Source organism: Peromyscus eremicus, chromosome 4 (genome assembly GCF_949786415.1).
Source record: "Peromyscus eremicus chromosome 4, PerEre_H2_v1, whole genome shotgun sequence".
In the NCBI taxonomy this organism is placed as follows: domain Eukaryota; kingdom Metazoa; phylum Chordata; class Mammalia; order Rodentia; family Cricetidae; genus Peromyscus; species Peromyscus eremicus.
This window is the reverse complement of record NC_081419.1, coordinates 137,338,181-137,365,889: the sequence shown is the minus strand read 5'-3', so window position 1 is coordinate 137,365,889 and position 27,709 is coordinate 137,338,181. Positions and strand designations below refer to the sequence as shown.

General features: G+C 47.9%; 1 protein-coding gene across 1 annotated transcript; it reads right to left on the bottom strand.

Annotated features, from left to right (window-relative positions):
- Positions 1-1,586: 1,586 nt before the first annotated feature.
- Pabpc1l (poly(A) binding protein cytoplasmic 1 like) lies at positions 1,587-26,109 on the bottom strand. The gene is made up of 14 exons (XM_059258975.1): positions 25,917-26,109; positions 23,613-23,806; positions 18,913-19,028; positions 17,002-17,141; positions 16,742-16,836; positions 14,074-14,211; positions 12,033-12,128; positions 8,534-8,782; positions 7,532-7,622; positions 6,846-6,962; positions 4,919-5,025; positions 3,917-4,010; positions 2,005-2,135; positions 1,587-1,655 (listed from the first exon to the last, which is right to left on the bottom strand). The coding sequence occupies exons 1-14, from the start codon at positions 26,107-26,109 to the stop codon at positions 1,587-1,589; spliced, it is 1,830 nt and encodes a 609-aa protein (XP_059114958.1).
- Between the last annotated feature and the right edge of the window lie 1,600 nt (positions 26,110-27,709).

Here is a 27,709-nt window from a genome sequence, read left to right as displayed (position 1 = left end):
GGCTGCTGCCAGAGTCCAGCCGAGCTCAGGATGACAGTGGAGGATATGCAGAGTGGAAAGAAATGAAGGGTAGGGGGTGAGATTGACAGGTTGCATATGGAAGGAGAGGGAAGTGACAGAGTGGGGAGACCTCGGTTTTAGAACAGAGTGAGGGTGGGAGACTCCCTGACAACACCTGAAGATGAAACCAGAGGGACAGGGAGCTCTAAGCCATAAACTCGGCTTTTGTTGGGACAGTCTAAGAACTAAGGGTAAGTAGGGTGTAAGGTCTGGTCCAGGAGCTCCCACAGTGGGTGGACCTACAGAAAACGGAAACCCGAGTCCTCAAGTATGATTGAAAATGGTGTTGTAAACTAGATACGGAGAACGCGGAGAGAGGAATGGGGGTCAGGCCTGAAAAAATGCCAGCATTGGGCATCTGAAGAGAATGGGGAGAAGCTACTTGGAGAGCAGTGGATTGGAGGTTGGGGGTGTGAGTTTAAAAAAGCATTTGTGGGGCAAAAACTGTGAGGCAGAATAGCAGGACCCTGTTGGATTTGTTTGAGTGAACATGTGACAGCACCAATGTGCAGGTGTATCTTCACTGTCCTTTGGTCACATGGGTATGGGGAGGGAGCTGAGGTCGGTACCCCTTAAGGAGGTGAACACTCACTTCGCTGAAGAGCTCTGGGAGCTCCCTATTTACCAAGGAAGGTAATCTAGTATATATCTACAGAATTCCTAATTGCATTACACAGCATTTGGTCAGCTGGGACCTACATACAATCGTCGGCTTCCTTCTGTGGTATTTACCTGGCCTGCAGAAATGCAACATATTTCAGATGGGGCTGCCTGGTGCTTGAGTCCATTGCGTGGTGGTACCCATGTAACCATCTGCTGTTGATGGCCAGTTTGTAGTTTGGAGCTCAGCTCAGCTCCCCTGGGTCTCCTGTTGTAAGATGCACCTTCTGTGTGTTTCAGTACGTGTTTGGGGTTCTCCTTAGAGCCAAAGTTCCAGTCCAGTAAAATCTTTTTCTCTGCCCTCCCCCTCCCCCAGGCACAAGAAAGTCACCTGAGAGGCAAGACAGATTTTTGCAGCGTATTTTAATATACAAAGGAAAAAGATTAGCAATGGACTGTGTGTCCAGCCTTCATTACACATCTATAGCTCAAGAACAGAGAGGCCAATCAGGAAATAAGTTAGAGTTCACAGGACCTTAGAACCAAAAGCAGAAATGCTGTACTCAAGGGAGGGAGGGTTCCATTTTCAGTTGGGGAAGGGAAAAAAATGTTCCTAAAGTATGTCGGACACCCCGTCTTAAGAAGATGGATTGACTCACAGCAGACCAGGCCTTCAGATGAGCAGAGCGGAGCCAGGCAGTAAACCCTGAGGCCTGGCAGGGTCGCTGGCATGGGAACACTCCAGCCACTCTGTGTCTCCTATGACTCATTCAGCCTCACCAAACTCCTTCGCGCTTCAGACAAAGCCACCAGCACATGACAGTGAGTTCTTAAATGTCAGCCTCCGCTGGGATCTCTCCAGGGTCTCCTGAGAACAGCTCAGCTGTTCTGTCGTGGGTCCTCCCACCCCCAGCCACCCACTGTTTTCAGGTCCTGTTGCCTTCCACAGACTCCATTTCCTGATGCACCCGCAACACAGCCAGCGCCTCTTCGATCTACGGGACACAAGAGAGAGGGGCTTAATGCAGCTGCCCCACGGGGCCTCACAAGAGCCATGTCTTGACTTGCCTCGTGGACTCATGAGGGGCCCTCATCCTCGGCCGCTCCCAAGATCCCAGCCCCACTGCCACCTTCTCAAATAGAGGTACCAGTGCTGGACATGACTGTCCAGTCAGAACACAGCTGCTTGTGCTGGAGCTTCACGAGGGAGCTACACAGCGCTTGTCTGTGGAGGGACTGAAGTCGTGAACCCTCCACTAAGACGCAGCAGATTGATGTCGGTTGCCACAACCTGTCTAGGCCAGCCCTTGCTCTTTGCTGGGCTGCCCCCCAGTCTCCACCTGCCTTGGCATGGAGGGACTCTGGGGACTCCAGCAAAAACAGAAGCTCCAGGTTGTCCATCTCCAGCAGCATGCCTGTGATCTTGGCAGTCAGTGGGGCGCAGGTGTCGTGGATGAGGGAGTAGAGACGCTCCCCTGTGTAGAACAACCTGATGGTGGCATCACGGCACACATGCCTCACAGCCCAGCGCCCAGGAGCGGTGGCATCATGGAGTGGAGCAATGAGGGTGTCTGGGATCTTGTCCTAGAACCTGTCACCCCGAGCTATGTCATTTAACCGTACTGGAAACTTCTCTGTCCACCTCTATAAAGCATAGCAAACCTGCCTTGGAGGACAATCTGAAGGGCCAAGTTGAATGTGATTTGTAAAGAGATCTGCAGCAAGGTCAGTTGAGTTTCAAGACTCCATTTGTTCCTTTTGTGAGAAGTGGTTCTCACAGGACACACTGGGATTCCAAACAGGAGGTAATGCTCAACTTGAGACTTTGAGTGTGGGAAGCAAACAGCATAAGTTTACCTTCCACCACCAGGTACTTCCGGCAGTACAACCTCGTTTTGGGGTCCGCCCATCTTGACAACGCATGGAGGAACACTCCAGGATGGGGGTGCTTAAGTGGGAACAGAAAGGTCTTCCCATAAAGAAGGGACATGTTGACAGACAACAGCCAGCTGAGCCTACATCAGGCGTATGTAATTTTCTTCTTTGTTAGGGAGGGGCATGAAGTGACAGAACCTGGGTGAGTAAGCTAAGGAAATGATGGAGGAGTGGCAATGGCCTTCAGTGAAGGGGCCCATGGTCTGCATGGTCAGGAAGTGAAGAGTGTGCTGACCAGAAACAAGCTGCTCATTCATTCCAATATTAGTAACATCACATTCATGTACACGTGTGTGCGTGTGTGTGTGTGTGTGTGCGCGCGCGCGTGCGCGCGCGCACACGAGCACACGCACGCACGCAGTGATGTATGCACATGGAGGCCAGAGGAGGATATCAGGTGTCCTGCTCTATCACTGTCCACCTTATTCCCAGGAGACAGTGTCTCTTACTGACCCTGAAGCTGCCTGTTCAGCTAGGCGGGTTGGCCAATAATTTCCTACCATCTTCCCGTCTCCATCCCCCAACTCTGGAGTTACAGGCACACATAGCCAGGACCAGCTTTTTATATGGGTGCTGGGGATTCAAACTCAAGTGCTCGAGCTTACACAGGAAGCACTCTTACCTACTGACCCATCTCCCCAGTGCCCACTAGTGCCAGTTTTTTTTTGTTTTTTGTTTTTTGTTTTGTTTTTCAAGACAGGGTTTCTCTGTGTAGCTTTGCACCTTTCCTGGAACTCACTTGGTAGCCCAGGCTGGCCTCGAACTCACAGAGATCCACCTGCCCCTGCCTCCCGAGTGCTGGGATTAAAGGCATACGCCACCACCGCCCGGCTTAGTGCCATCTTTTCTTGGAGCCTGTCAGAAACTCTAGAGCTGGAGAGGAACTGCACTTGGAGGTCAGAGTCCAGAGGGAACACCTGTGTTTCCCCAGCACAGTTATTTCCCACCTTCTGCAGCGGGCACCAGGAGACAGATGAAATTTGACCAGGGCTTCCCCTGGAAGAGGTGTGAAGACATGTAATGACCACCCTGGACCATTTCCCAGTAGAAACCCAAGGGCATTCTACTCTGCTTCTTGGCCCTGATCTCACATCCAGGTATCTCCCACCTAAAGTCAGAGTCAGAAAACAAGCTGGAAAAAGCCTTGGGAGCATCAGCCCACTAGTGCTTTTAGAGAGAGGCAGCTGGGGTGAAACTACCTCTCACTCAGTGAGGAAACTAGACCTTGTTCCCAAGTCTGTCCTCACTGGAGCTGTTCCCGGCAGGCTAGGCAGCTCTCAGCCCTCCTGCCTGCCCCAGTGTAGAAGAGTCAGCCACTCACCAATCATTTGTTTCTGCTCATGCAGGGGCGCAGCAGCCAGCATGGACACAGTCAGAGGTTGATGGCCAGGGACATACACAGCTGACTCCTGGACCTGCGCATGGTGCCAGGAACACATTCCTTAACCACATGGATGGGAAAGGCCTCACACACTTACCCCATCAGGTGAACATAAACCTCCAGGAAAGGTTCTGGAAGAGGGAAGCAATGTCTGCATAGTTAGGTGGGACAGAGAATTCCTAACAAGGGCATGGACTAGAAGACAAAGTTATCCTCAAACGGAGATGTTGTGACCCAATGAAGGCCCTTCAAAAACACTGTCACATGAAAGCCACACTTCACTAATCACTTTGCACCCAATAAAGCACTTTTCTTGGCAAGCTTTACAAACACATCAGTAGTACACACACACCTCCGTGGTATATATATGTGTGTGTGTGTTAAGATCTATATAGTCCAGGATAGCCTAGATAACCTAGGCTGGCCGAGAATTCTTGCCTCCTCCTTCAGCCCTCTTACATCTTGCTAACTTTAGAAGTACTATTGTTACTTAAAGACTGTTTTTCATTTTGCAAGAAAGCATTCAAACAAGACATATTAAAATTCTAGACATGTTTCAATAATGTTGAATTTGAAACCTTTGGTAGGGGGAGTAAGGAGATACATAGCCTTTTGTTTAATTATAATAAATATTTTTAGTCCTATTTTGAAGCTTAATCTTATTCCTTCAGTACTCAGTATGTTCTTGGAATTCCTTCTCCTGATACTCACAGGAAGTTCAAATTCATTTTGATAATAACCTAGACAAAAAGTTTATAACAAGTAAATAAAATATGACCATGGTTCTTTTTCCTCTCTGCTAGTAGGAATGATCTTTGACTGATTGCACATATTAGTAAATGAAATTTTATAAGCCAAGAAAAGCAAAGACCACAGGGAAAACACTCTAGCCAAAGTTATGAGCCAGAATACCCAGGGCCCACAGTGAGCAGACAGCCTTACCCCATGGGCACTGTGTATAGCTGAAGATCCTCTATGTGTCAGGAGAGGCTGGCCTGGAATAGAGCGTCCCTCCCCTCCTGGTCCTGTAGTCTGAGTACCAATGTTGACTGTGAAAATAATAATAATAAGAAGAAGAAGGAGGAGGAGGAGGAGGAAGAGGAGGAGGAGGAGGAGGAGGAGGAGGAGGAGGAGGAGGAGGAGAAGAAGAAGAAGAAGAAGAAGAAGAAGAAGAAGAAGAAGAAGAAGAAGAAGAAGAAGAAGAAGAAGAAGAAAGTTTCAAATAGCCACTTAGAAAAAATAGCAAATTTTGGTGGAGCAATAAAGAAATTGAGGCATTTGTGTACTATAGACAAGAATGTCAGGTATACAGCAACTATAGAAATACAATATAAGGGTTCCTCAAAAAAAGTAAAGAGTCAACACATCCAGCAATCTCAGTGCTGGATATATACTCAAAAGAATTGAAAGCAGGGTCTCAGGGAGATATCTGCAAATCTGTATTCATAGTAGCAGTATTCATGTACAAGAGCTCCCAGGTGGAGCCATCTGTGTGTTCATCAACAGGTGAATGCGTAACCAAAATCTACATCTGCAGGCAACTGCAACATGCTAGAACATCACTGAATCTTGAGGACATTGTGCTAAGTGAAAGCTAGTCACAAAGGACTGATGGTCTGATTCTACTTACATGAAGTAACCATACTCCAATTCATAAAGACAATGGCTTCTCAGCATTTTGGCTAAGATCCACTGAAAATTCAAAGAGCCAAAAATTGAATGGTGGTTTTTCTAGGGGCTAGAAAGGTTAAAAAGAAGAGCTATGGCTAGTGGGAAGCATGGTTTCACAAGCCAAAAAGTGTTAAAGATGATGGTGGAAAATGCTGCAGTCCTTACTCCACAGTGTGAATGTACTAGTGTGAATGTACTGGATGCCGCTAAACTGTAGGCTTAAAAATAGTAAAGCTTGGAGCTGGAGAGATGGCTCAGCAGTTAAGAGCACAGCCTGCTTTTCCAGAGGACCTGGGTTCAATTCCCAGCACCCACATGGCAGTTCACACCTGTCTGTAACTTCAGTTCCAGGACGTCTGACATCCTCACACAGACATGAACGCAGGTAAAACATGAACATTAAAAAAAAGTAGTAAAACGCTCACTATTCTTGCAGAGTACTGGGGTTCACTTCCAACCACCGTATAGCAACATACAACTGACTGTAACTCTAGTTCCAGGGTATCCAACACTCTCTTCTGACCTCTTTGGGTACTGCACGCATATGGTGCACATATGTTCATGGAGGTAAACACTTATGCACATAAAATACAAATAAATCTTTAAAAAAGTAGTAAAAACCTGTCTTGAAAAACCAAAAATAGTAAAGCAGTAAATTTTACATTGTGTGTATTTTACTGATGTTAAAAAATGTAACATTGAGCATGTATGTTGAAGCCTGCAACAATATAAGACCAGGGACTTCATCTGGATCATTCATGCAGAATCCCCAAAGGACCCCCAGCGCTGAATGTAAGACCAGCACAGAGATGTGAGGATATTGGCCAACAGATACGCTTGTCCTCAAGGCACAGCAGCCTCAGTCCTTGCTGAGATTCAAGTTCCTCCCATTTGTGAACTCACCAATCCTCACCACAAAATGGGCCTACTATTTTTAAAGCTTCTAAAGACTATTTTAAAGATTAAGTCAGCAGAGATAGCAAGCAGCAAGAGGCACAAAGTGACTCCCAAGGGCTGGATGCCAAGCTAACATTTCTGTTACAGCCAGCCTCCAAAGCTGGCCTGACTCACCAAGGAAGCAAGGTCACTATGGAGCCTGGTCTAAACTGCCCTCCACTGCCAACCCCAGCGGTAAGACTCTGCCTCACCCGCTGACACCCTTCTATTCCGAATCTTGCCCTCGTTCACGGATACTCACCTACTCTCTGCGTGTGAGGCAGGTGACTGGAGGTCTGACTGGAACTGCTGAGGTGAAAACATGTGTGTTGCATCGTGCTTAGTGGTTGGACCACTGAGGCAGCTGGAGGGCAGGTGGCTTAGAGCAGAGAGAAAAACAGAGAGAGGTTTTGGGTGATAATCAAAGTAGCACACTGTGGCCTGGAGTTCCCAGGGCTGGCGAGGAACTGGAAATTCACAACAAAGAAAGAAGAGTCAGTTTGCCTAGACCAAGAACTCTGGAGGAGGGTGTATAGAAATGTGCCATGACAAAAGCAGCTCATGTCCCCCCAGGCCCTAAAATTCTGATCATTCACTTTCGTCCACGCGGAAGCTTGGATCTCAGAAGGCCATTCTTCAACAATTTAGCCAAAAGAGTTTCATTATTTTCTCTGCTCTACAAGAATTTTCAGCCCCCAATCAGAGTAGCCTCTGGAGATAACTGACAAGGGCCACACTGTGTGTCTTCGTCAGGGTTGCCATGGTGCCTGCCGCTTCCTGAACGCTTCATTTGGTCCCCACTTGGGGAGGGGTAACTGAGGCTCAGAGGAGGGAAGTAACCGACTCTGAGAAATGCAAAGCCAGGCTGGCCCTGTAGCTATACACTGCCTCTTCTCTTGAGGCTCACACCCACAAGCTTGGCCGGAGGTAGAAGGCTGGATCACTTACACGAAGGTCCGTGTGGCTGGGCTGTCCACCTGGGGTCAGGTTGCATTGGAGTCATGGAGCCAGAACCATAGTATATCGCCTGTGCTGTGGACTGTGGGAGAAGAGGATCAAGGTGAGAGGGCTTTGCATCTTCTCAGGACACCACTGCAAGAACCACACTATCCCCTGCCGGAGAAAGCTCAGGCCTACAAAGCTAATATGAAGGCTCTATTCTTCCATCTCAGGATGCCCTTTATCCCTAAACCCCTCAGAGCAAGATCACAGGTTTATTTCAACCATTGCTCCTTACCCCAGCCCAGTAACCAGATAAAGTTTGTCACTTACTCCAGCTTGTACAAGCACAACCAATTGCTAAAGGATGTTACCAAGCCAGTGGTCTTCAACATGCACATCCTCTCCTGCTCTCAGTTCTATGATGTCATTCCCCTAGCCATGCTCCTCAGAACATGAACAGCCAGGTCATTCTAAGGTGCATGAGCATCTATCTGAGCTGGGAGAATGCTACAAGCACTATGGCTGTTTAAGAGAGCCAATGGATTCTGACATAACTGGAGAAGATAATGTATATAATAAAGTAATTGATGTTTCTATAGTGTGTGTGTGTGTGTGTGTGTGTGTGTGTGTGTGTGTGTGTGTGTGTTTTGAGACAGGGGTTTCCCTGTATAGCCTTGACTGTCCTGGAACTTGCTCTGTAGACCAGGCTGGCCTTGAACTCACAGAGATCCACCTACCTCTGCCCCCTGAATGCTGGGATTAAAGGCATGCACCATCACCGCCAGCTTTAGGTACTTAATGTAAGACCTCTCAAACTCATTTAACCACACAGTCCCTTCCACACAACATTCAGGAATCTCATGCTGATTGGAAAGCAGGATAGCATGCTATGCCCCTTTAAAGATGGGGCGAGTGAGGCTTCACGGGGCTGGAACAACTTGCCCAAAGTGTTTTCAACAGAACCTGTACTTGTGAAGTTCCATCCCCCTGTGGGAGCTGGAGGCCCACCTGGGATACAGCAGGCAGTAAGTAGCTGGTAGGCTGCTGGAAGGAGCTCAAGACGGGACGAGAGAGGGACTGCCTGTACTGGTTGGTCAAGATGGCCTTCCGCTCCTCCTTGCGCTGTGCCAGGGCCACATACAGAGGCTTAGTACCCACGATGCGCCCATTCATCTCTGTCACAGCCTTTGTTGCCTCTTCTGGAGAGGAAAAGCAGACAAAGCCAAACCCCTTGCTGTGGCTACTTTCTGTCATCACCTAAAAGCAAGACAAGACAAGGGTTGCTGGGCACAGGGAAGCAACACTCCTGCGATACACACTTCTCCCCTGGGACCACATCTGAAGAGGCCTAACTTAACATCAGTGCAGCCATGACAGGCTGCAGACTAACAATACTGGGACTGGGCCTCACCATTACAATAAGCAGGAAAAGCCACAAACTATACCCTACTGGAGACCAATCAGAATTGAGACAAGCAAGTACTAAAGGCCCTAGAACATATATATGTTGCCAATTTCCTTGCAGCAACACCAGTACCAATCCCTGTTTGACAAAACTTCTGTTACCTCACTCCTGCCCAATCAGGAGTTCAAACCCCATCTGAACCTGGAATTCCCCTATCGCCTCCATCCTTTACTCCTTAAAAACCCTGCCTGTTGGATCTCCCTGATCCAACCGCTGTGTCAGAACGGATGGGAAGCCCAAGCTCGAGCTTGCAATAAAGGCTCTTTGCTTTTGCATATGAACTCGGACTCTTGATGGTTTCCAGGGGGCTCATGATGAGGGCATAACACATCCATCACTGAGAAGATCCTGGGACATACTATGTATGATAAAGGGACAAACCATGCACCCCGAATTTACTGAGACCTACTGTATGCCACATACTTTGTGAGCCTTTGTGGCTCTCACACCCAGACTCCTGATTAGGGAGGCATCATGGCCTCCCTGTTACAGGAGAAAAAGGGTGACCCAAGAAGAACTTGTCCAAGGCCACCTACTTGGTGACTCAAACACAACCAGGACTCAAGACAGTCTAGCGATTCCTACTCTTCCTCAAGGTGTGAGGCCTGGCTCTTCAGAAGTTTGCAACAGATTTTCTCAGCTGCCCTTTTACAATAGTGTCATTATTTTGGAGTCACTATAGACTTCCAGAAAAGCTTGAAGAAGAGTACAGAGAGCAAAGTATGGTGGTGCACACCTGTAACTCCTACACTGAGGAGGTTGAGGCAAGAGGAGCACTATGAGTTCAAAGTCATCCTTACACAGTAAACCCTTGTCTCCTACCCAACAGCCCCCTACCCAGTAAAAAAAAAAAAAAAGAAAAAAAAAAGAAAAGAAAAAAACAGAGATTGCTATGTGTCTCAGACCCAGTCATCCCTCATTGTTCGTGACTATGCTACTGTTGGCTTCTGTCAACCACAGTGCTACTGTCTCCTTCAGGCTTGGCTCAGATTGGAGCTTTTGTTTCACTTTGTTTTGTTTTTTGAGACAAGGTTTCTCTGTGTAACAGTTCTAGTGGTCCTGGAACTCGCTCTGTAGACCAGGCTGGCCTCACAGAGATCTGCCTGCTTCTACCTCCCAAGTACTGGGATTAAAGGTGTGCACCACCACCACCCAGCAGATTGCAGCTTTTAAACTAATAGTCTTCATCACTTCCCAGATCAGAGGCACATTACATTCTTAACCCTTGTAGGCTGGAGGCACAAGAGCCCCTTTTAACAACCTCTCCAGTAGAGTTCATTCTGTGACATAGGGACTTTCCAACTGCCTCATCTCTTGGTTGTGGAACTGAAGCAAGGGGCATTGATAGAATTGTGCAAAAGGGTCTTTGTTTTCCTTAGGTACAGAGATGGGCAACAAAAAGTCAACATAGCAGTATTGGCATTGCCTGTGAAATCAAATATTTTTATGTCCTATTTAATGTTGATGATCTCAATGTGCTGTTTATTCTCACTGCTATTGTGATGGATCTTAGCTTAATACATTAACAACACAGCATGTAGCATTGTTGCTTTAATATTTTGATAATTAGATTTCAATACAACTGGCTTTCTGGTAATCTTATGAATTTTATCCTATGCAAAATATTCTTAGAAGAGAACCAAAAGCTCATCAGGACCAGATGCCATTGCATGCATACACATGTGTGTGTGCTCATGCACCTGTGCGTACTTGTGTGTGTGTGTTATGTGCACACTGAGGCTAAAGAAGGATGTTGGACATCCTGCTCTGTCACTCTCCACCTTATTCCTTTGAGACAGAGTCTCTCACTGTACCTGAAGCTAGGCTGGTAGGCAGCAAGGCCCCGCCATCCTCCTGTCTCTACCCAACCTAGCACTGGGGTCACAAGCACATACGTGAGCAGAGTTAGTTTTCCATAGGTTATGGGTGTTTGAACTCAGGTTTTCATGTCTGCACAGTGCTCTTACCCACCAAGTCATTTCTCCAACCCAGGGACCAGAAGTCTCAATGCGAAAATATTGTCAAGAATTTCTGTCAGCAGATAGATTTTACAAGGGGACACTCCAGTGGAATTTACTGTGAACTTGGCAGTGGCTTATTCACAGTGGACAATGTATTCACCTTCATCCATTTAGTTCTTATCACATTTTGTATAAAGTAGAAAATATATATAATTAGATAAATCCGGGGCTGGAGAGACGGTTCAGCAGGTGAAGGCACTTGCTGCCAAGCCTGATGACTTGTTAGATCCCTCAGGTCCACACAGTGGAAGGAAGAAAACTGACTCCCACAGGTTGACCTCTGAACTCTGGGCATGTGTGTACATACACATACATAATAAAATGTAATAAAATTTTAAGGAAAAAAAAGAAAGTCAGATGTTCAGGTCATGCCCTCTGAATTCTATGTGCATCTTGTCTGACCCAGATGAGAAGCCAGGGCTGAGAACCACACAGTCCCTGCTGCACCTTCATCTTGTGAATGAGATATGGACTCTAAGCCTCCTGCACAGTCATGGAACTGCTGAATGGAATGGCCGTTTGTCACATCTTAGGTACTTTGCAGGATTGGGCACATCCCTAGTACTCAACAAATGGAGAAGAATGAGTGAAGAGTGATGAGTGGCAACCCAGCTGTCGCATTTTCCAAATGAGTAAACCGAAGCCCAGAAATAGGGTAAATTTCTGGAACCCTGGCATATATGGTATCTATGGACGTTTGTTGAATAAATCATAGTTACAGTGCATCAAGTCCAGCTCTATAGCTAGAGTACACATTTAATTTCTTCCCACCCAATCCGGCAAGGCTGCTGGTGGGTCTCCAAAGGTGTTAGCCAGACCAGAATGAGGAACTCAACCCAAAGTCCCTGGAAGCCAAGCGAGAGACTGGGGTTTGTGCAGGGGTGAGAAGTTGGGGATGGTGCAGGGGTGAGAAGCTGGGGTTGTGCAGGGGTGAGAAGTTGGGGATGGTGCAGGGGTGAGAAGCTGGGGCGTGGAGGGGCGAGATAGTGAAGGGCAGGGCAGGGAGTGCCGCAGTGCCCACCTTGGCACTGGTGATCACTCCATAGGCAGAGAAAACTTCCTTCAACCTCTCGTCGTTAATGGAGTCATCCAGGTTCTTCACGTAAAGGTTCACACCCTGAAAGAATGGATTCTGCTCAGTCCCCTTCTCCTCTCGTCCCAGACTGCCTGGGGTGGGGTCAGTGGCTGGCAGGGCCACAAGGGACATGCAGGGCCCAGCTCCATGTAGCCAGTCAGCCTGCCTGTCCCCAGTTACTGCAGATCCCATAACGAGTGTCTAAGGCCCGCAGTGGCTCCCACACACCTGCCCAGATCCTAGCCTCCCATTTCACACATGGGGACCACGGAAGGAGGTCTCAGACCTACAGCAGGCTGAGTCTCTGAGGCCCAGAGCTCAGCCACACAGCTCTCCGGAAGGCTGCGTGGAACAGCTGTAGGCAGAACTCCTGACGGGCCAATTCCGCTTTAGTCGCAGAGTATAGGATAGCTGCCCTCTGCCATCTGCCTGCTTGACATATTAGCTTACATGATGCAAGACACCACTCTAAGCCCTTTCATACATCAGCCCTAAGATACGGAAGCTTTAATCCCCGTCTTGGAGATGTCAAAGTGGCAGCTCTCCTTTCGTGCCAGTCCTTTGCTATGTGAGCTTTGCTGCCCACTGCAGGTGTTTGCCAGCGTCCCCTCCCCCCAAAGTGTGGAAAATGAAAGTTCTAGACATTCTCAAGTGTCCCTGCAGCGAGAAGAAAGCTGTCTCTCGCTGAGAACTATTACATACGGATGCATGTACATGACAATATGTATACATGCATACACACCATGTACATTCTCCATAAAATCTAAAACTTTCCTTAAAACATTGAGAGGGGTTCATCTCCAAAAAGTCACATTGTACTGATCTACACTACTAATTTTAATTAGTTAACTTGTAGGGTTTGGTGGCTCGTGACTGTAATCCTAGCACATGGGAGAGAGAGACAGGAGGATCATGGCCAGCCTTGTGAGTTTCAGGCCAACCAGAACTATTTAGTGAGTCTCTGTCTCGAAAATAAGGGCTGGGGGGCTAGGAGCATACGCCTTTAATCCCAGCATTCAGGAGGTAGAGCCAGGCGGATCTCTGTGAGTTCAAAGCCAGCCTGGTCTACAAAGCAAGTTCCAGGACATCCAGAGCTGTTATACAGAGAAACTCCATCTCCAAAAAAAAAAAAAAAAAATGCTGATGGGGGGAATGGAGAGATGACTCAGCAGCTAAGAGCGCTTGTTGCTTTACAGTGGACCTAGGTTCAGTTCCAAGAGCATGCATGATGGCTGACAATCATCTACAACTCAGGTTCCAAAGGATCCAATGCCCTCTTCTGACCTCCACAGGTAGCAGGCATGCACACAATGACTTACATACATTCAGGCAAATATTCATACGCATAAATAAATCTTAAAAAAAAAAACAGTGGAGTTAATGGAATTTTTTGTGTATGGGCATATGCAGAGGCCAGAGGTTGACCCTGGGTGTCTTCCTCAATCACTCCTTGTGTTTTGAGACTTGGTCTCTTCACTGGGAGTTGAGGATCACCAGTTAGGCTAGCCTGGTGAGTCAGCAAGCACCAGGGACCCACCTGTCTCTCCCAGCGCTTGTGGTAAGTTGTGTGCTGCTATACCTGGTTTTTATGTGGGTACTGGGGGTCAAACCTAAGTTCTCGTGTTTGCGCAGCAAGCACTTTGCTGACTGAGCCACAAATTAATGTGACTTTAACAACTAAACAATATTCCACCTTCTGGATGTGATCTATATGGCCTAGTTATTTTCAACCTAGAGTAGGATGTCCTCCAGAGGCATTTGGCAATATGTAGGTCATTCTCGTTGTTCATCACTGGAGGATACAGTGGGTATTGAACACACAAAGGATTGTGCCAACCAAAGTTGACAGCATTCCCAACAGCCCTTTGTAGTGCAGTTATGTGCCACTTCTGTCACAGGCAGAGCCATATTCTAGAAGTAAGGCGATTGTCGGAAGGAGTCGCATCCAGGGCGCCCCTCCCCGGCCCCACCTCCGGCTTGCCCTCACCTGATAGCGGTTCTGCCTCTCCTGCTTCATCTGCTCAAACCTGCGCTTCAGCTCACTCTGCCGCTCTGCCCGCTTCTGGGCCCGACCCACGTACAGCTGCTGCCCATTCACATCCTTTCCATTCATGTGGTCCACGGCCTGGAGAGCAGGAGGAGTGCACGTGGAGAACCATCCCTGTCTCCAGTCCCGCCTTTTGGGCCACAGGAGGTCACCTACAACTAGGCTGGCCTTTCTAGCCGGGAATAATTAATACCAGGAAACGGCCTCTTACAGGACAGCCACTTTTTAAAGATATGGCACAAGACTCTGAAGTAAATTGTGGGTTTTAAATTCCTCATTATTTAAAAAAACATAATAGAAGCCTGTGTGGTGACAACATGACTTTAAACCCTAGCATTCAGGAAACAGGGCAGAGGAATTCAGTTAGCACAATGCTAGTCTATTCTCTGACAAGGCCAGCTAGGGCTACAAGCTGAGACTCTGTCAAAAAGAAAAGGAAAAAAACAAACAAACAAACAAATACAAAACTCAGAATTAATGTTAAGTTTTCCATATTAAAAATTTAAAGTTTTTTTAAAATGTGTGTAGGTGTGTATATTTGGGTGTAGGTATGAGTACTTGTGTGCAAGTACCCACAGAGGCCGGAAGAAGACATCAGATCCCCCAGAGCTGGAGTTACAGGGGGTTGTAAGACTCCTAATGGGTGTGCTAGGAACTAAATTTGGATCTCTTTAGGCCCATATTTAAATACCAAATTTTAAATATTTAAATGCATATTACATTGAAAGAAGTCAGTCAGTAAAGGATACATACCATCTAACTCTATCCAAGTAACATTCTGGAAAAGGCAGAACTATGAGGCCAGTAAAAAGCTCAGTGGGGGTCAGGGGGCTGGGGTATTGGAAGAGATGGCCCGAGCACAGGTTTAGAGGGGTGAAAATACTTTTTCATATGGTCATGCTGGATGCATACACTTTTACATTTGTCCGAACCCAGAGAGTGAACAATACCAAGAATGACCCCTAGTGTAAACTAGGGACCCTGGGTGACGATGGTGCATGTGCCAAGTAGATTCATCATGGTGACAGATGTGCCCCTTTGGTGGGGGATACCGATAACGGGGGAGGCTGTGCATGGAAGAGGTGACAGGCACATGGAATGTGTATGCTATCCACCCAGTCTTGCTGTGAACTTTACATTACCCTAGAAGGTCCTTTACAAAACAAGCTAACCGTCTATTTTATTGCCACCAAATGGGGCTAATTTGAAGGAAGCAACAAACATCATTCTCTCAAAACAGCATGGCTGCCTAATCACCGTCCTTCGTGTTAGAGTTTACAGCGCAGCACGATTCTTTTTTCTAACCATGAGAGCGTTCATAAAGATTTTTAGAAACATTTGCACTTCAATCCTGATTTTTCTTATCTTTTAAAAAATCTTTTTAAGGGCTCAGCGGTTAAGGTCCCAAGTTCAATTCCCAGCAACCACAGGGTAGCTCACAACCATCTGTAATGAGATCTGGCGCCCTCTTCTGGCCTGCAGACATAAATGCTGTATACATAAAAAAAAATCTTTTTAAAAATTCTTTAAAGTTGGACTGGAGAGATGGCTCAGCAGTTAGGAGCACTGGATGTTCTTCCAGAGGACCTGGGTTCAATTCCCAGCAACCACACAGCAGCTCACAACTGTCTGTAACTCCAGTTCCAAGGGATCTGATACTGTCACACAAATGCACATAAAATAAAGTTTAAAAAAAAGTTTAAAACATTCTTTAAAGTTATTTTATTATTTTATGTGTATGAGTGTTTGCATTTGTGTCTGTGTAGAGTGATGTCAGATTCCCCTAGAACTGGAGTTACAGATGATTGTGAGCTGCCGTGTGGGTGCTGGGAATTGAACCTGGGTCTTTCATAAGAGCAACTGGTGCTCTTAACCACTGTGCCATCTCTCAACCACTTCAATCTTTTTTTTCAAACATTAAAAGTTTTTGTTAATGTATGTGTATGGTGCATATCAGTGTGTGAGTGTGCCACCTGTGGGCAAGTATTCAAGAGGACCACAAGAGGGCATCAGATCCCTGGAGCTGGAGTTACAGTCAGTTGTAAGCTGCCTGATGTAGGTGCTGGGAACTGAACTCAGGATCTCTGGAAGAGCAGCAAGTGTTCTTAGCTGGGCCATCTCTCCAGCCCCAAGCTTTTTCTTCTCTTAAACACCCAAACCTGTTAGGTGGTGTAAAATCCTGCATCTTCTGCCAGAACACAGAGGAACCAAGCAGGTTCTTTCTGTAATCCACTTGGAGAACAGAATTCCCATTTGTTTATCCACAGAAAGCAGAAGTCAGACCCAAGTGCACACTGATTCAGTGTTTAGGATTTTTACCAGTGTGGGGAGAAATATTTGAGGGGGAAGAGGCTTCTTAAGAGGTCAGTTATTAGTAAATATTTATACATAGTGAGGACTTTTGCTTCCCCGCCTAAATGCTCCATTCTTTGAACTTCTAGGCTTAGAAGCCAACAAGAAAAGATAATGATAGAACCTTTGATCCTTGCATCCTGGGCTGGGGAGGGTGCTTTCTTGCCCTCCACTTGCAGGCACTCCTGATCTTCTGGCTTCCCAGTCCTCCTGGCTTTGTGCCTCTTTAGTGGAGCAGGACCATGGAGGCACCTACCTTCTGGGCTTCCTCATGCTTCTCAAAATTGACAAAGCCGAAGCCCCGGGATTGGCCATTGCTGTCTCTCATCACTTTCACACTCTGCATCTTTCCTAGGAAGGACCAAACTGGCTTAGCAGGGAGTGGGGAAAAAGCCAGCATGTTCCCTTCCTCCCTCTAAGTCCCCAAGAAATCCCAGGGAAGCCCTCCTCCCACCAGACCTGGGCCTGGAAGAACAACAATAGTGTCCCTCCTTTTCCTTTGGGGAGCATGCCCACCAAACTGGGAGAAGAGGTCCTGGAGGCCCTGCTCATCCATGTCCACATGCAGGTTCTTCACGTAGATGTTGGTGAACCCTAGGGCCCGAGCCCCCAGCTCTGCCTCCCGCTTCTGTCGAGACTTGAAGTGGCCTACAAAGCTGTGGATACAACAGAGTAGAAGCCACACGATTCATCATCCCTCCATCCCAGTCTGGGCTCACCTGGCAACTCTGGGTCACTTGGACCGATTGCTATCCTTCAGTTTCCTGTCTGTTGTTGGGAACCCTGGCAGGGTCATACTCCATGGACTGAACGTGTCCAGGGCCCAGCTGTTTTCAATAGGCAAGAAGCTGTATTCCAGAGCGCCACCTTGCATGAGGTTATAAGAGCTTCAACCTAGTGGCAATTGCACACAAAATAAACGCTCCAGACTGGGTAGCTGAGAGCACAGGAAAGAAGAGCATGGCTTTGGAATCGGGCTCAAGCCTGGAACCTCACTGCAGTTACCTGGTTGTGTGATCTAAGCAAGTTACTGAACCTCTCTGAGCCTCAGGGTTCATTTCTGTAAATCTGGGGTCCAACTCCCACTGTGGGGCTTTGCTTATTCATTTAACAAGCATGGAGAGTACCAGAGATGCAAGGGTGAGCCAACCAGACATGGTCAGTGCTTGGGTCACTGGTGATGGAGGGGAGATAGACTGACATCATTTAAATGGGACATTCATTTTAAAATCTGGAGTTTCTGAGCTGGGGATATAACTTGGTGGTAGAGTGCTTGTCTAGCATGTGTGAGCACCTAGTTCAATTCCAAGCAGAGGAAAAAGCTGGAAGTGTTCAGGTTCACATAAACACATCTAAGAATCATTTTCCAGAGAGACAGAGAGACAGAGAGACAGAGAGAGAGAGAACATAAGAAACTTGTTATATTGCCCAGGAATCCCTGAAACTTCTGAACCCAAGTAATCCTCCTGCTTCAGCCTCCCAGGTAGCTGGGACTACAGGCACTTGGCTGAAAAGAATCCTCGATTAACAAATGCCTGGCATAAGGAAGGCAGGTGGTGTGGAGCACATGTGTTATGAGGAAGTTGGAGCAGACACCAAGAGTTGAACACCAAGCGTCAGAGGTCAATACAGAGAAGTGGTTGCAAATAACATCTGAGAATCCAGGAAATCTCAGAACAAAACAGTAAGATCAGTACACAGGGTCCTCCCCAGAGAAACTCCAGATCAAGTAACCCAGTGCCTCTGGCAAACCAAAGTTGCCTCTCCAGTCAGGGCCAGCAGTTCACACGTGTAATTTTAGTACTTAGATGGCAGAGACAGGAGGATAGCGAGTTTGAGATCATCTCCATCTATATAGTATGAGACCCCTGTCTCAACAACAAAACAAAAAAACAACAAAAAGAGCCGTCTTCCCTCCACAGCACTGACCATGTGGCTGGGCCAGCAGATGGGCAGATTCCAAATATGGAAAGGAGCAGCCCAAGGCAGGTTCTCTCCGGATCTGCAGCACAATTTTCCCATCTGGGAAGTGGGATGATAGCAAACTTGGACAGGCCTGCTGCTGCATCTGCCTTCCCATCTGCCCCCAGACCCCATGGAACAGCACACAAGACAGAGGAAAGAAACTGCAGCCATACTGAGAGACTGGAAAACAGATGCAATCGTCAAGCCCATCCATGATTTGGTCATCAGCTGTTCCCTCTAGAATTCTCATCCTTTGCTCAGAATAGTCCTTTGATGCCTACCAACTCCAGTTTTACACAAGGAAAGAGTCCCTGAGAGGTTCAGCCACTCACCTGAGGTTGTGCTCCAAGGAAGAGCTCTGCCCAGCACCTTGTGCCCATTAGACAGTCTCAGGAGCAACATTCCTGATTCCACAGTTGTGCCCCTTCAGCCGCTACCCTCCCACCAGGGCCGAGAACTCACACTTTTCGGTCATTCAGCAACATCCCGTTCATGGTGTTGATAGCCTTCTGGGCAGCCTCATGGGTCTCAAAATGCACAAAGCCGAAGCCCCGTGATCCATGTTCATTATACACTACCTGGGTCACAGGGAGGAAGGACAGAGACCACCCAACAGGGACTTCAGGGAGAACAGAAGGACAAAAGGGTAATGACCTGTACATGAATTGTTCATTGGTGAGTGTAAAAGACAGTTATGTAGGGGGAGCATAGAGATAGCCTTTGCTAACAGGTACTAGACCTTGGGCTCATCTGGGGGGCAGGGGCGGGGGGAGAACGAGACTTAATCTCATAACAGCCCCAGTTTAGAATTGGAGAATGGAAATTTAGAGAGACCAATTCACTTGCTTGAGGTGACAGCGTAAGGAGGAGTGGACTTGGGATTTCAACCCCCACAGATGCCCCCTGACTCTGAGAGCAAACTGGAGATACTGTGACCATCCCAGGGCAGGCTAGCTGTAGAAGCTGTATACAGTTGCCCTGGTCTACTGCACATGCGAGGCTGAAGAGAATGTGGTGGGTTACAAGGCTAACAGTCACTTAAAAGAGATAACTAAGGCGCAGGCAGAAATCAAGTCTATTTGGATCAAAGTGGAATCTACAAATAGAAAGTTTTTAAACACACTCATGCACACACACACACACACACACACACACACACACACACCTCTGTTTTAGGGGGCTTTTGTTTGTTTAGGAGATTTTTGAGATAGGATCTTGCTCTGTAGCCCAGGCTGGCTTCAAACTTGTAATTCTCCTACCTCAATTTCACAAGAGCTAGATTACAAGTGTGTGCAACTGTACACACCTCACAAAACTATTGGCAGGGATCATTCCTGGGGACCAGAGCCAGAAAGGACAGAGCTTTATTTCTTAGTTCCTTCTCTTCTATATTGCTTTTTCTTTCTTTCTTTCTTTTCTTTTTCTTTTTTTTTAATTTTTATTTTTGGTCAGGGAGGGAATTTTTGAGACAAGGTTTCTCTGTGTAACAGCCCTAGCTGGGGTTTGTAGACCAGGCTGACCTTTAACTCACAGAGATCCACCTGCCTCTTCCTTTCAAGTGCTGGGATTAAAGGCATGCATCACCATGCCTTGCCCTATATTGTTTGAATTTTACCAGTTCCTATACTATTCCAACAACAAACTCACCTCAATGTTGTAACAGAACATGTCATGCCTATACTGTAATACAGAACAAAAAAATACCTAGAGTTCAGATAGTTCTCAGCTCTTGGGTCAAGGTCTTAGGCCCAGGTTCTTTTTCCTTCTTTTTTTTCCTTTCTTTCTTTCCTTCTTTCTTTCTTTTTTTTTTCGTTTTTCGAGACAGGGTTTCTCTGTGTAGTTTTGGTGCCTGTCCTGGATCTTGCTCTGTAGATCAGGCTGGCCTCGAACTCACAGAGATATGCCTGGTTCTGCCTCCTGAGTGCTGGGATTAAAGGCGGGAGCCACCACCACCTGGCATTAGGCCCAGTTTCTAAGGTCTCCATGACCCCAGTTTCACGGAACCACCACATAGCTCAGCTCAGTGACACTGTCCACCCCTCCACCCCCATGCAAATTGCCAGGGTGCTTTTCCTAAAACTGTGATTAGGTCCCTTTAACCTTCAATGGCTTCAACCATGCAGAGAAGTCTGTCAGCTTGGTAGGTTGAGGCTTCTCTGATGGGCCATGCACAACAAATCCTACATCCAAACCACTTCTTGTGGATTTGGGGAGATGGTCCCGGGACTATGAGTACTTGCTGCCCTTTCAGAGGACCTGGGTTTAATTCCATATTGGAGAGCTCCCAACTGCAAGTAACTCCAGTTCCAAGGGATCCACTGCCCTCTTCTGGCCTCCAAGGGTACTGCCTGCACATAGTGCCCATACAGGCAAGCAGGTACAAACACATATACATAAATACAATCCTCAATCTCATACCCGTCACACACTTCTCTATCTCTCCACCCCCAAGCAAGATCTTTTCACTTTTAGTTCAAGGTCAACCCTTTCAGAATGTTGACGGCCCCCATCTCCCCCACTCTGGATCCATCACTAGCTAAAGATATGTACTTATCTTGTTACGTGTTCCAGGAGAACCGTTCCAGGCAATCCTTAACTTTTGAGACCCAGTGGGAAAATTAGAATAGATGACTGGTCCAAAGTCAACCACTCAGTAGCAATTTCATAATTATTGCATGGTCCTTTAGGTGTTTCATGTCCCAGGTGCCTTTTCATAGGCTGCACATAACTCCCCACAGTCCTAGGAGGGGAGTTCTACCACTGCCCCTTTGTGAGGAAGCCAGTGTAGGTGCAGGGTACCCAGTCAGGAAGTGAAAGCATTTGAACTCAGGACATTTGGCCTCCAGAGTTCTCTTTCTGGCTCAATACTTTATGTTGCCTTGTTGTTATGCAGCTGGCGTTTGCACAGAGGTGGCCTAACTCAGATCATGTGTTCTTCCCATGGTGCCACTGAACTCTTTCCTGATTGGCCTAATGGCTCCCTCCTTTCTGGGCCCATGACTCCTTGAGAACTTCATTCTTCCCTCTGAGCCCAATTTCCAGTTATTCCTACCAATTCCAGCCAAGCTCCCTGGAGTGGAGGTAGGGACCTCATTGTAAGCCTTATTCCTGACCAAGCCCAAGGCAGGGCTTCCTGAGGCCTACAAGGCTTTGCCTGTGTCACACAAAGCTTGCCATCCAGTCTTTAGTGGTCCAGAGGACTCAAGGCCTGAAGAAGGGATGAAGACATCCTTCCCCCTGCTCAATTTACTACAGTTAATCTGGTAAGTTTGGACCCACCAGTTCAAACTGACTCAAAAGCCAGGCACAGCGGTGCCCAGCAGTAATCCCAACACTTCAGGAGACTGCAAGGCAGGAGGACTGCTTTGAGTTTGAGGGTAGCTGAACTACATAGCCATAGTAACTCAAAGCCAGCCAGGACTATGTAAGACCTTGTCTCAAAAAACAAAACAACAGAAAAGCACCAGGCAGTGGTGGCACATTAATCTCAGCACTTGGGAGGCAGAGGCAGGCAGATCTCTGAGTCTGAGGCCAGCCTGGTCTACAGAGTGAGTTCCAGGACACCCAGGGCTACACAGAGAAACCCTTCCTCAAAACAAAATAAACAACCCCGAAAAACAAACAAACAACAACAAAAACCAAAAATCAAACAACCCACAAAATCAAACCCAAAGCTTTTAATGTTAACCCCCATCCATGTACTACATTGAATGGCAGACAAGCAATCTTACTGCTCCAAACCTCTGTGGCCTCAAACAAAACTCTGGAATCTTCCTGGGGACACCTTGAGGGGTGGCAGGGAGGAATCCAGAGCGGCTATAGAGGCCGACATCCAGGCACACAGAAGGACAAGCTTCTGACAGTATGTAGGAACTTAGCTCACAGTTAAGCTTCCTCCTCCCACTGGTTGTGGAAGCAAGGCGCTGCCCTGGCTCTCTCAGTGCAGTACACACCTCAGGTGTCAGTCTCCTGCTTTGAGTGGCAGACAGGCCCTACTCACGGGGAAGGTGGAATAGCTCAACTGAGAGCTTAGTGACTGCAGCCGGCTCATGGTAGTGCTCAGGAAAGGCTCAAACCCAGAGATCATGATACCTCTGCCTTTGCCCTTCTAGAGACCTCCGGGGACCTAATCGGCCATCCTCAATAACATCCAGGGCACAACACCCAGGCTTTAGCCCTCTACTCAGCACATACTGACCTGCTGTTAAGCCTCTGGTCCTGCACAGTCTCATATATAAGGTTAGAGAACTAATCAGAACTCTTCACAAACCATAAACCATCCAGTACTTATTGCACGTCATGATGGGGGGACATCCAGTGTGCCCAGGGATGCGGGAAACTGAACACAAAGAAAGACTCAGAGACACAGCAGTGACTAGAAATAATAATGCCACTTAGATGGACTTCATGTTCTAATATAAGAAACATCTTAAAAACAAGATGTGGTGGGGGCTGGGCATGACACTCAGTGGTAGAGTGGGTTCTGTCTCCAGCAGCAAGGGAAAACCAGAAGCAAGATGCTGATTGCTACAGTGTCCCTAATGAATAACTTTATCATAACCAGATACTTAATTCTGTTTTGTAGGTGTTAACTACCCCCTCTCTTGAATGTGGATTGGTCTGGGACTGCCTTTGGTCTATAGAGAACAGTGGGAGTAAAGGGGTCCCGATTCTGAGTTGAAGTTATAGATAGCCTAGTGAATTTCTACTCCCAGTCGTCTGAGACCTGGCACAGCTGTGAGAAAGACCTGGGATAGCCTGCAGGAGCGTGGAAGACCACAGAGAAAATCCCAGATGTTTCAACTGACAGCCAGCCTAAACCCACAGGGGCCTCCTGAGAGTTTCCGCCAGGCTCAGGTAGCACGGGAGGGAACCCAGCCAAGACCAGAAATGCTGTCTAACTGAGCTCAATCCAAATCACCAACTCCGAATTATAAACTAAATAAACAATGGTGTTGAAAGCCATGAGCTCGGGTGATTATCCCACGAGCAGGCTATTGGGTGCAGGAGCGACCTCTAGTGGTTCTGAGAAGATACAACCATGAATAGCTACTGGCCAAGTGCCTGCTGTAGCCTAAGCTTGTGAAGTGGGGTGCTGGTTGGTACCCCTCTACCACAGAGGTATCTGATACCAACTGACTCCTCTAGAGGGGCACACCCACCTTAGAAGAGAGGATGCTCCCGAAGGTGGAGAAGGTGTCATAGAGAGCCTTGTTGTCAATAGAATTCTCCAAGTTTTTGATAAAGATGTTGCCCATACCAGACTTGCGAAGCCCTGGGTCTCGGTGGGACCACATGATACGGATGGGCTGGCCTTTGATCATCTCAAAGTTCATTGTGTCCAGTGCCCGTTCCGCTGGCGGGGGAGGCAAGGAGAGAAAGGGGCAAGTTAGGTGACATTTGTGACCCTGAGTTTCCACTGTGCTCTCTAGGATCGAGGAAAGGAAAGCCATAATCTGGGTCTCACTTGAAATATGAGCCTGGAGACTTGGGTGGATTAAAGCTGAGGGGATGATTGTACATGGTACTCCTTGGACGTTCCAGAAAGATCAACTCTTAGCAAGTAGCATGGATCCCCATCTTACAGATGGGGAGACTGAAGCTTGGGAAGGCAGAGCCAGGCTAGTCTAGCCAAGAATATTGCATGGATGAGCATGTAAAGGAAGGGGATGTGAACTGCACCCTCCTCACCAGTCCCTCATCCCCACCTGTGAAGTGAGGAGATGATGGTGGTACTTTCCTCCCCATGCCTAACTGAAGCGATGCCACCAACTGCCCGGCAGTCAGGTAGATTGGAAAGCAAAGCGTGCAACAAATGGTACTTGGGTTTTGTACCACACGGGGACTAGGTGTTGGGTAAACGGCAGTGTGTCAAGCCACCTCTGTCCACCATCCTTCTACTATGACAGGCTATGCCTTGCAGATAATGTGCTGCCTGCTTCAGAGACCCTGCTAGCTTCAGAGGCACAGAAAAGACCAAGGGAATGCAGTGGAGTAAGAACAGAAGTCTAGGGGCTGGAGAGATGGCTCAGAGGTTAAGAGCACTGACTGTTCTTCCAGAGGTCCTGAGTTTGATTCCCAGCAACCACATGGTGGCTCACAACCATCTGTAACGAGATCTGGTGCCCTCTTCTGGCCTGCAGTCATACATGCTGTATACGTAATAAATAAATAAATAGATCTTTTAAAGAGAGAGAGAGAGAGAGAGAGAGAGAGAGAGAGAGAGAGAGAGAGAGAGAGAGAGAGAGAGAGAGAGAGAACAGAAGTCTATACTTTTCATCCAGTGCTAACATACCCAGTCAGGAACAAAACTGCAGTTCAGACCTCCCATCTATGGACTGGCCCAGATGGTCAGGTCCTGTTTCACTCATGAGCCTTGCAGAGAGGCAAGAGGAGGCAGAAATGGAGTGTAGTAGAGGGAGAGAGCATCCTGGACTCTGGGAACCTTTCAGCTCACCCAGGAGGCCTGAACTAAGGGGTCTTTCTTCCTTTTGAGATGTGTCTCAAAATGTAGCCCAGGCTGACCTCAAATTCATGTTCCTGCCATGGCTTCTCCAGTAGTCCAGGGAGGCCAATTCTTGGTTACAATTCTGGAGTGGTTCATAGGTTGTTACTTAAGAGTACATCCAGTGTCCCAAATGGTCCTTCACACTCCAGTCCCCATTCTTCATGCTACCGAGGAACAAGCCTTGGTCCCACCAAGGTGGGTCCTGCCAAGTGATGTAGCTCCAGCAAAACCCATGGCTCTTAACCCTTGCCCTCCATTCTCGGCAGAAGCCCAGACATGCTCAGCTGACAGTTACTAGCCAATCCTTTCACCCTGACGCCAGTGGTCAACAAAGCCAGTGGCCAACAAAGCCAAGAGGAGGCAGCTTTTCCGGAATCAGAAAGGTGAGGCACCTGGTGTAGACCCCATGTCAGGCTACACTAGAGGGCAGGAACCCAAGGCTTCCCCATTCTCCACCTGCAAGGCGTTGGCCAGCTTCCTCCCAGGTGCTCTCAATCTCTTCTATAACCACTCTTGAAGGGAGGCAGAACTCCAGTTTTCCTTCTACTCAGGCAACTGAGCTCAGAATGGTTGAGCCACTTGCCCAGTGTCACACAGATCCCGGGCTTCTAATCCAGGTCTACTCAACACCAAAGCCACCCAGCAACAAGGAATACACCCAGCAGCAATTGTCAATTCTCCGAATGCCTGCCTTCCAACTTCTGGGTCTCAGTTTCCCTACTGTTATATAGAAGAGGGAAACACAGACTGCCTCATCTTCCCTGGCTAGGATCTGCAATACTAAATACCCACAATTAGTTACAGGCCCATTTCTACCTGAAAGACAGAAAATTACTATTACGTAGCTAACAGAAGTTCATTTGAAATAAAATTTTCCAGTTTGGGATGGTAGTTTTCAAAAGGGCATATTTCGCCCAAGGATGTTAAAGGCAAGGTTTTACTCTCCTCTGGGGCTCACCATCAGCAGGCTGCTGGAAGTTGATGTAGGCATAGCCCAGCGAGCGCCGGGTGGCCACGTCCCGACACACGCGAATGGACAGAATACTGCCGATGGGGGAGAACATCTCATAGAGCATCGCTTCAGTCACGTCGGGGTGCAGATCGCCCACATAGAGCGAGGAGAGTGCGCAGCTCTGGCTACCGGGGTCCATGGTTGTGCAGGGAACCCAGAAGTGGGTCACCAAGCAACCCCAGCTCGCAGGGTACTGGGCCTGGCGAACGTGATGGTGGCCACTGCAGGGCTCTGCCAATCGTCCCGCCTGCCTCCGTCAACCTCTTGCCTTTACCAGGCCTGTAAGCCAATCCCAGCGCCCAGCCCCACCCACCTGGGAGTCCTCAGGCTGGGAAAGGCGCAGGTGGCCGGCATCTCCCACCTTGCCTAGGGGCAAGACCACAGGTCAGCAAGGCCTGGGGCAGGGCCACCAAGATGAGTTGTGGGTGGAGTCGTTTAGAAGAGGCAGAGTGCTGGTTTGAACCCAGGTCATTCATTTTCTCTCTATATAAAATGGGGATGACTCCCTCTTGGGAACCATTAAAGGAGACTTCTTTTGTGGTTTCAGCACAAACCAGAGAATTCTTATGGAAATACTCTGTTCCAAGGTTTTGTAGAGTTCGAGACTGGGGGATGATAGTTCAGTGGGTAAAGTGCTTCTATGCAAGCATGAGGACCCAGGGTCAAATCCCCAATGTCCAAGTAAAAGCTATCAAGTACAGTGGCAATGGGCACCTGTGACTCCAGCCCTGAGGAGGTGGAGACAGGTGGATCCCTGGGCTTGCTGGCCAGCCAGTCTAGCCAAAACAACCAGATTCAGGCTCAGTATAAGACTATCTCAAAAACAGGTAGTGAGCTATGGACATCTCTGGCCTCCACACTTGCACACCCAGTCACCCGCACACCCAAGCAGGTGCATACAAACAATTTTATCTTGTCTCCAGAAAAGCCTTCTCTCAGAACACCCTGGTCCAGGGAGACCTGGGCATTGAGGGTACAGAACAAACAGTTCTGTGTCAGGGGACTGAAGATTGCATGTGACAGTTTGGAGCCTGTGGTCTGTTACATAGGAAACCACAAGGAGAGCTGCTTCTGTGTTATATATTAACTGTGCATATCTTATATATTGACTGTATTTGAACACATACAATTATATATTTATATACTATATAGATTTAACTGTGTTATATATTTCCAAAGCTGCTCTTTTCTCTGCCTGTCCAGCTCCCACCGGTTCCCCCTGTCCCGTTGGGCCCTCTACAGTCAAGCCTCTGAAGACAGCTGAAGGGCGAGTTTCATCCACATTACTCTGAACTCGGCCCCCTGGCTACTCCTCCCCCTCCTCTCTCTAGCCACTTGGCATCTGTGTTCATTGTACTGCTGTAGCTACTACCATTTCTGGCTGGTGACCTTGGCTGGCCCATCATCTTGCTTGTACCAGGAGTTTACCGGCATGGGTGGCATCCCTTCCAGTACCTTTTCCAGTTTGACTGTTGGTTCAATTATTAGGGGAGACTCAGTGGCTCAAAAGACCTCAGCACAGCCTGCATGGCACTGGTGACGGGGTTGGCAGACACCACGTGGTGCTGTTGTAAATGTGTGTGCTGCCTTTGCAGCGCTGGATGCTGGCTCACCCTCACAGGAGGTTAGGCCACGAGGCCTTCAACTCCACCCTTAGCTGGGTAAGTTGCTTCTCCTGTCACTGACGTGGCCGGCGGCAGCTTCCAGCTGTGGCGATGCTTTGTCTGCGGCTCTAAGAG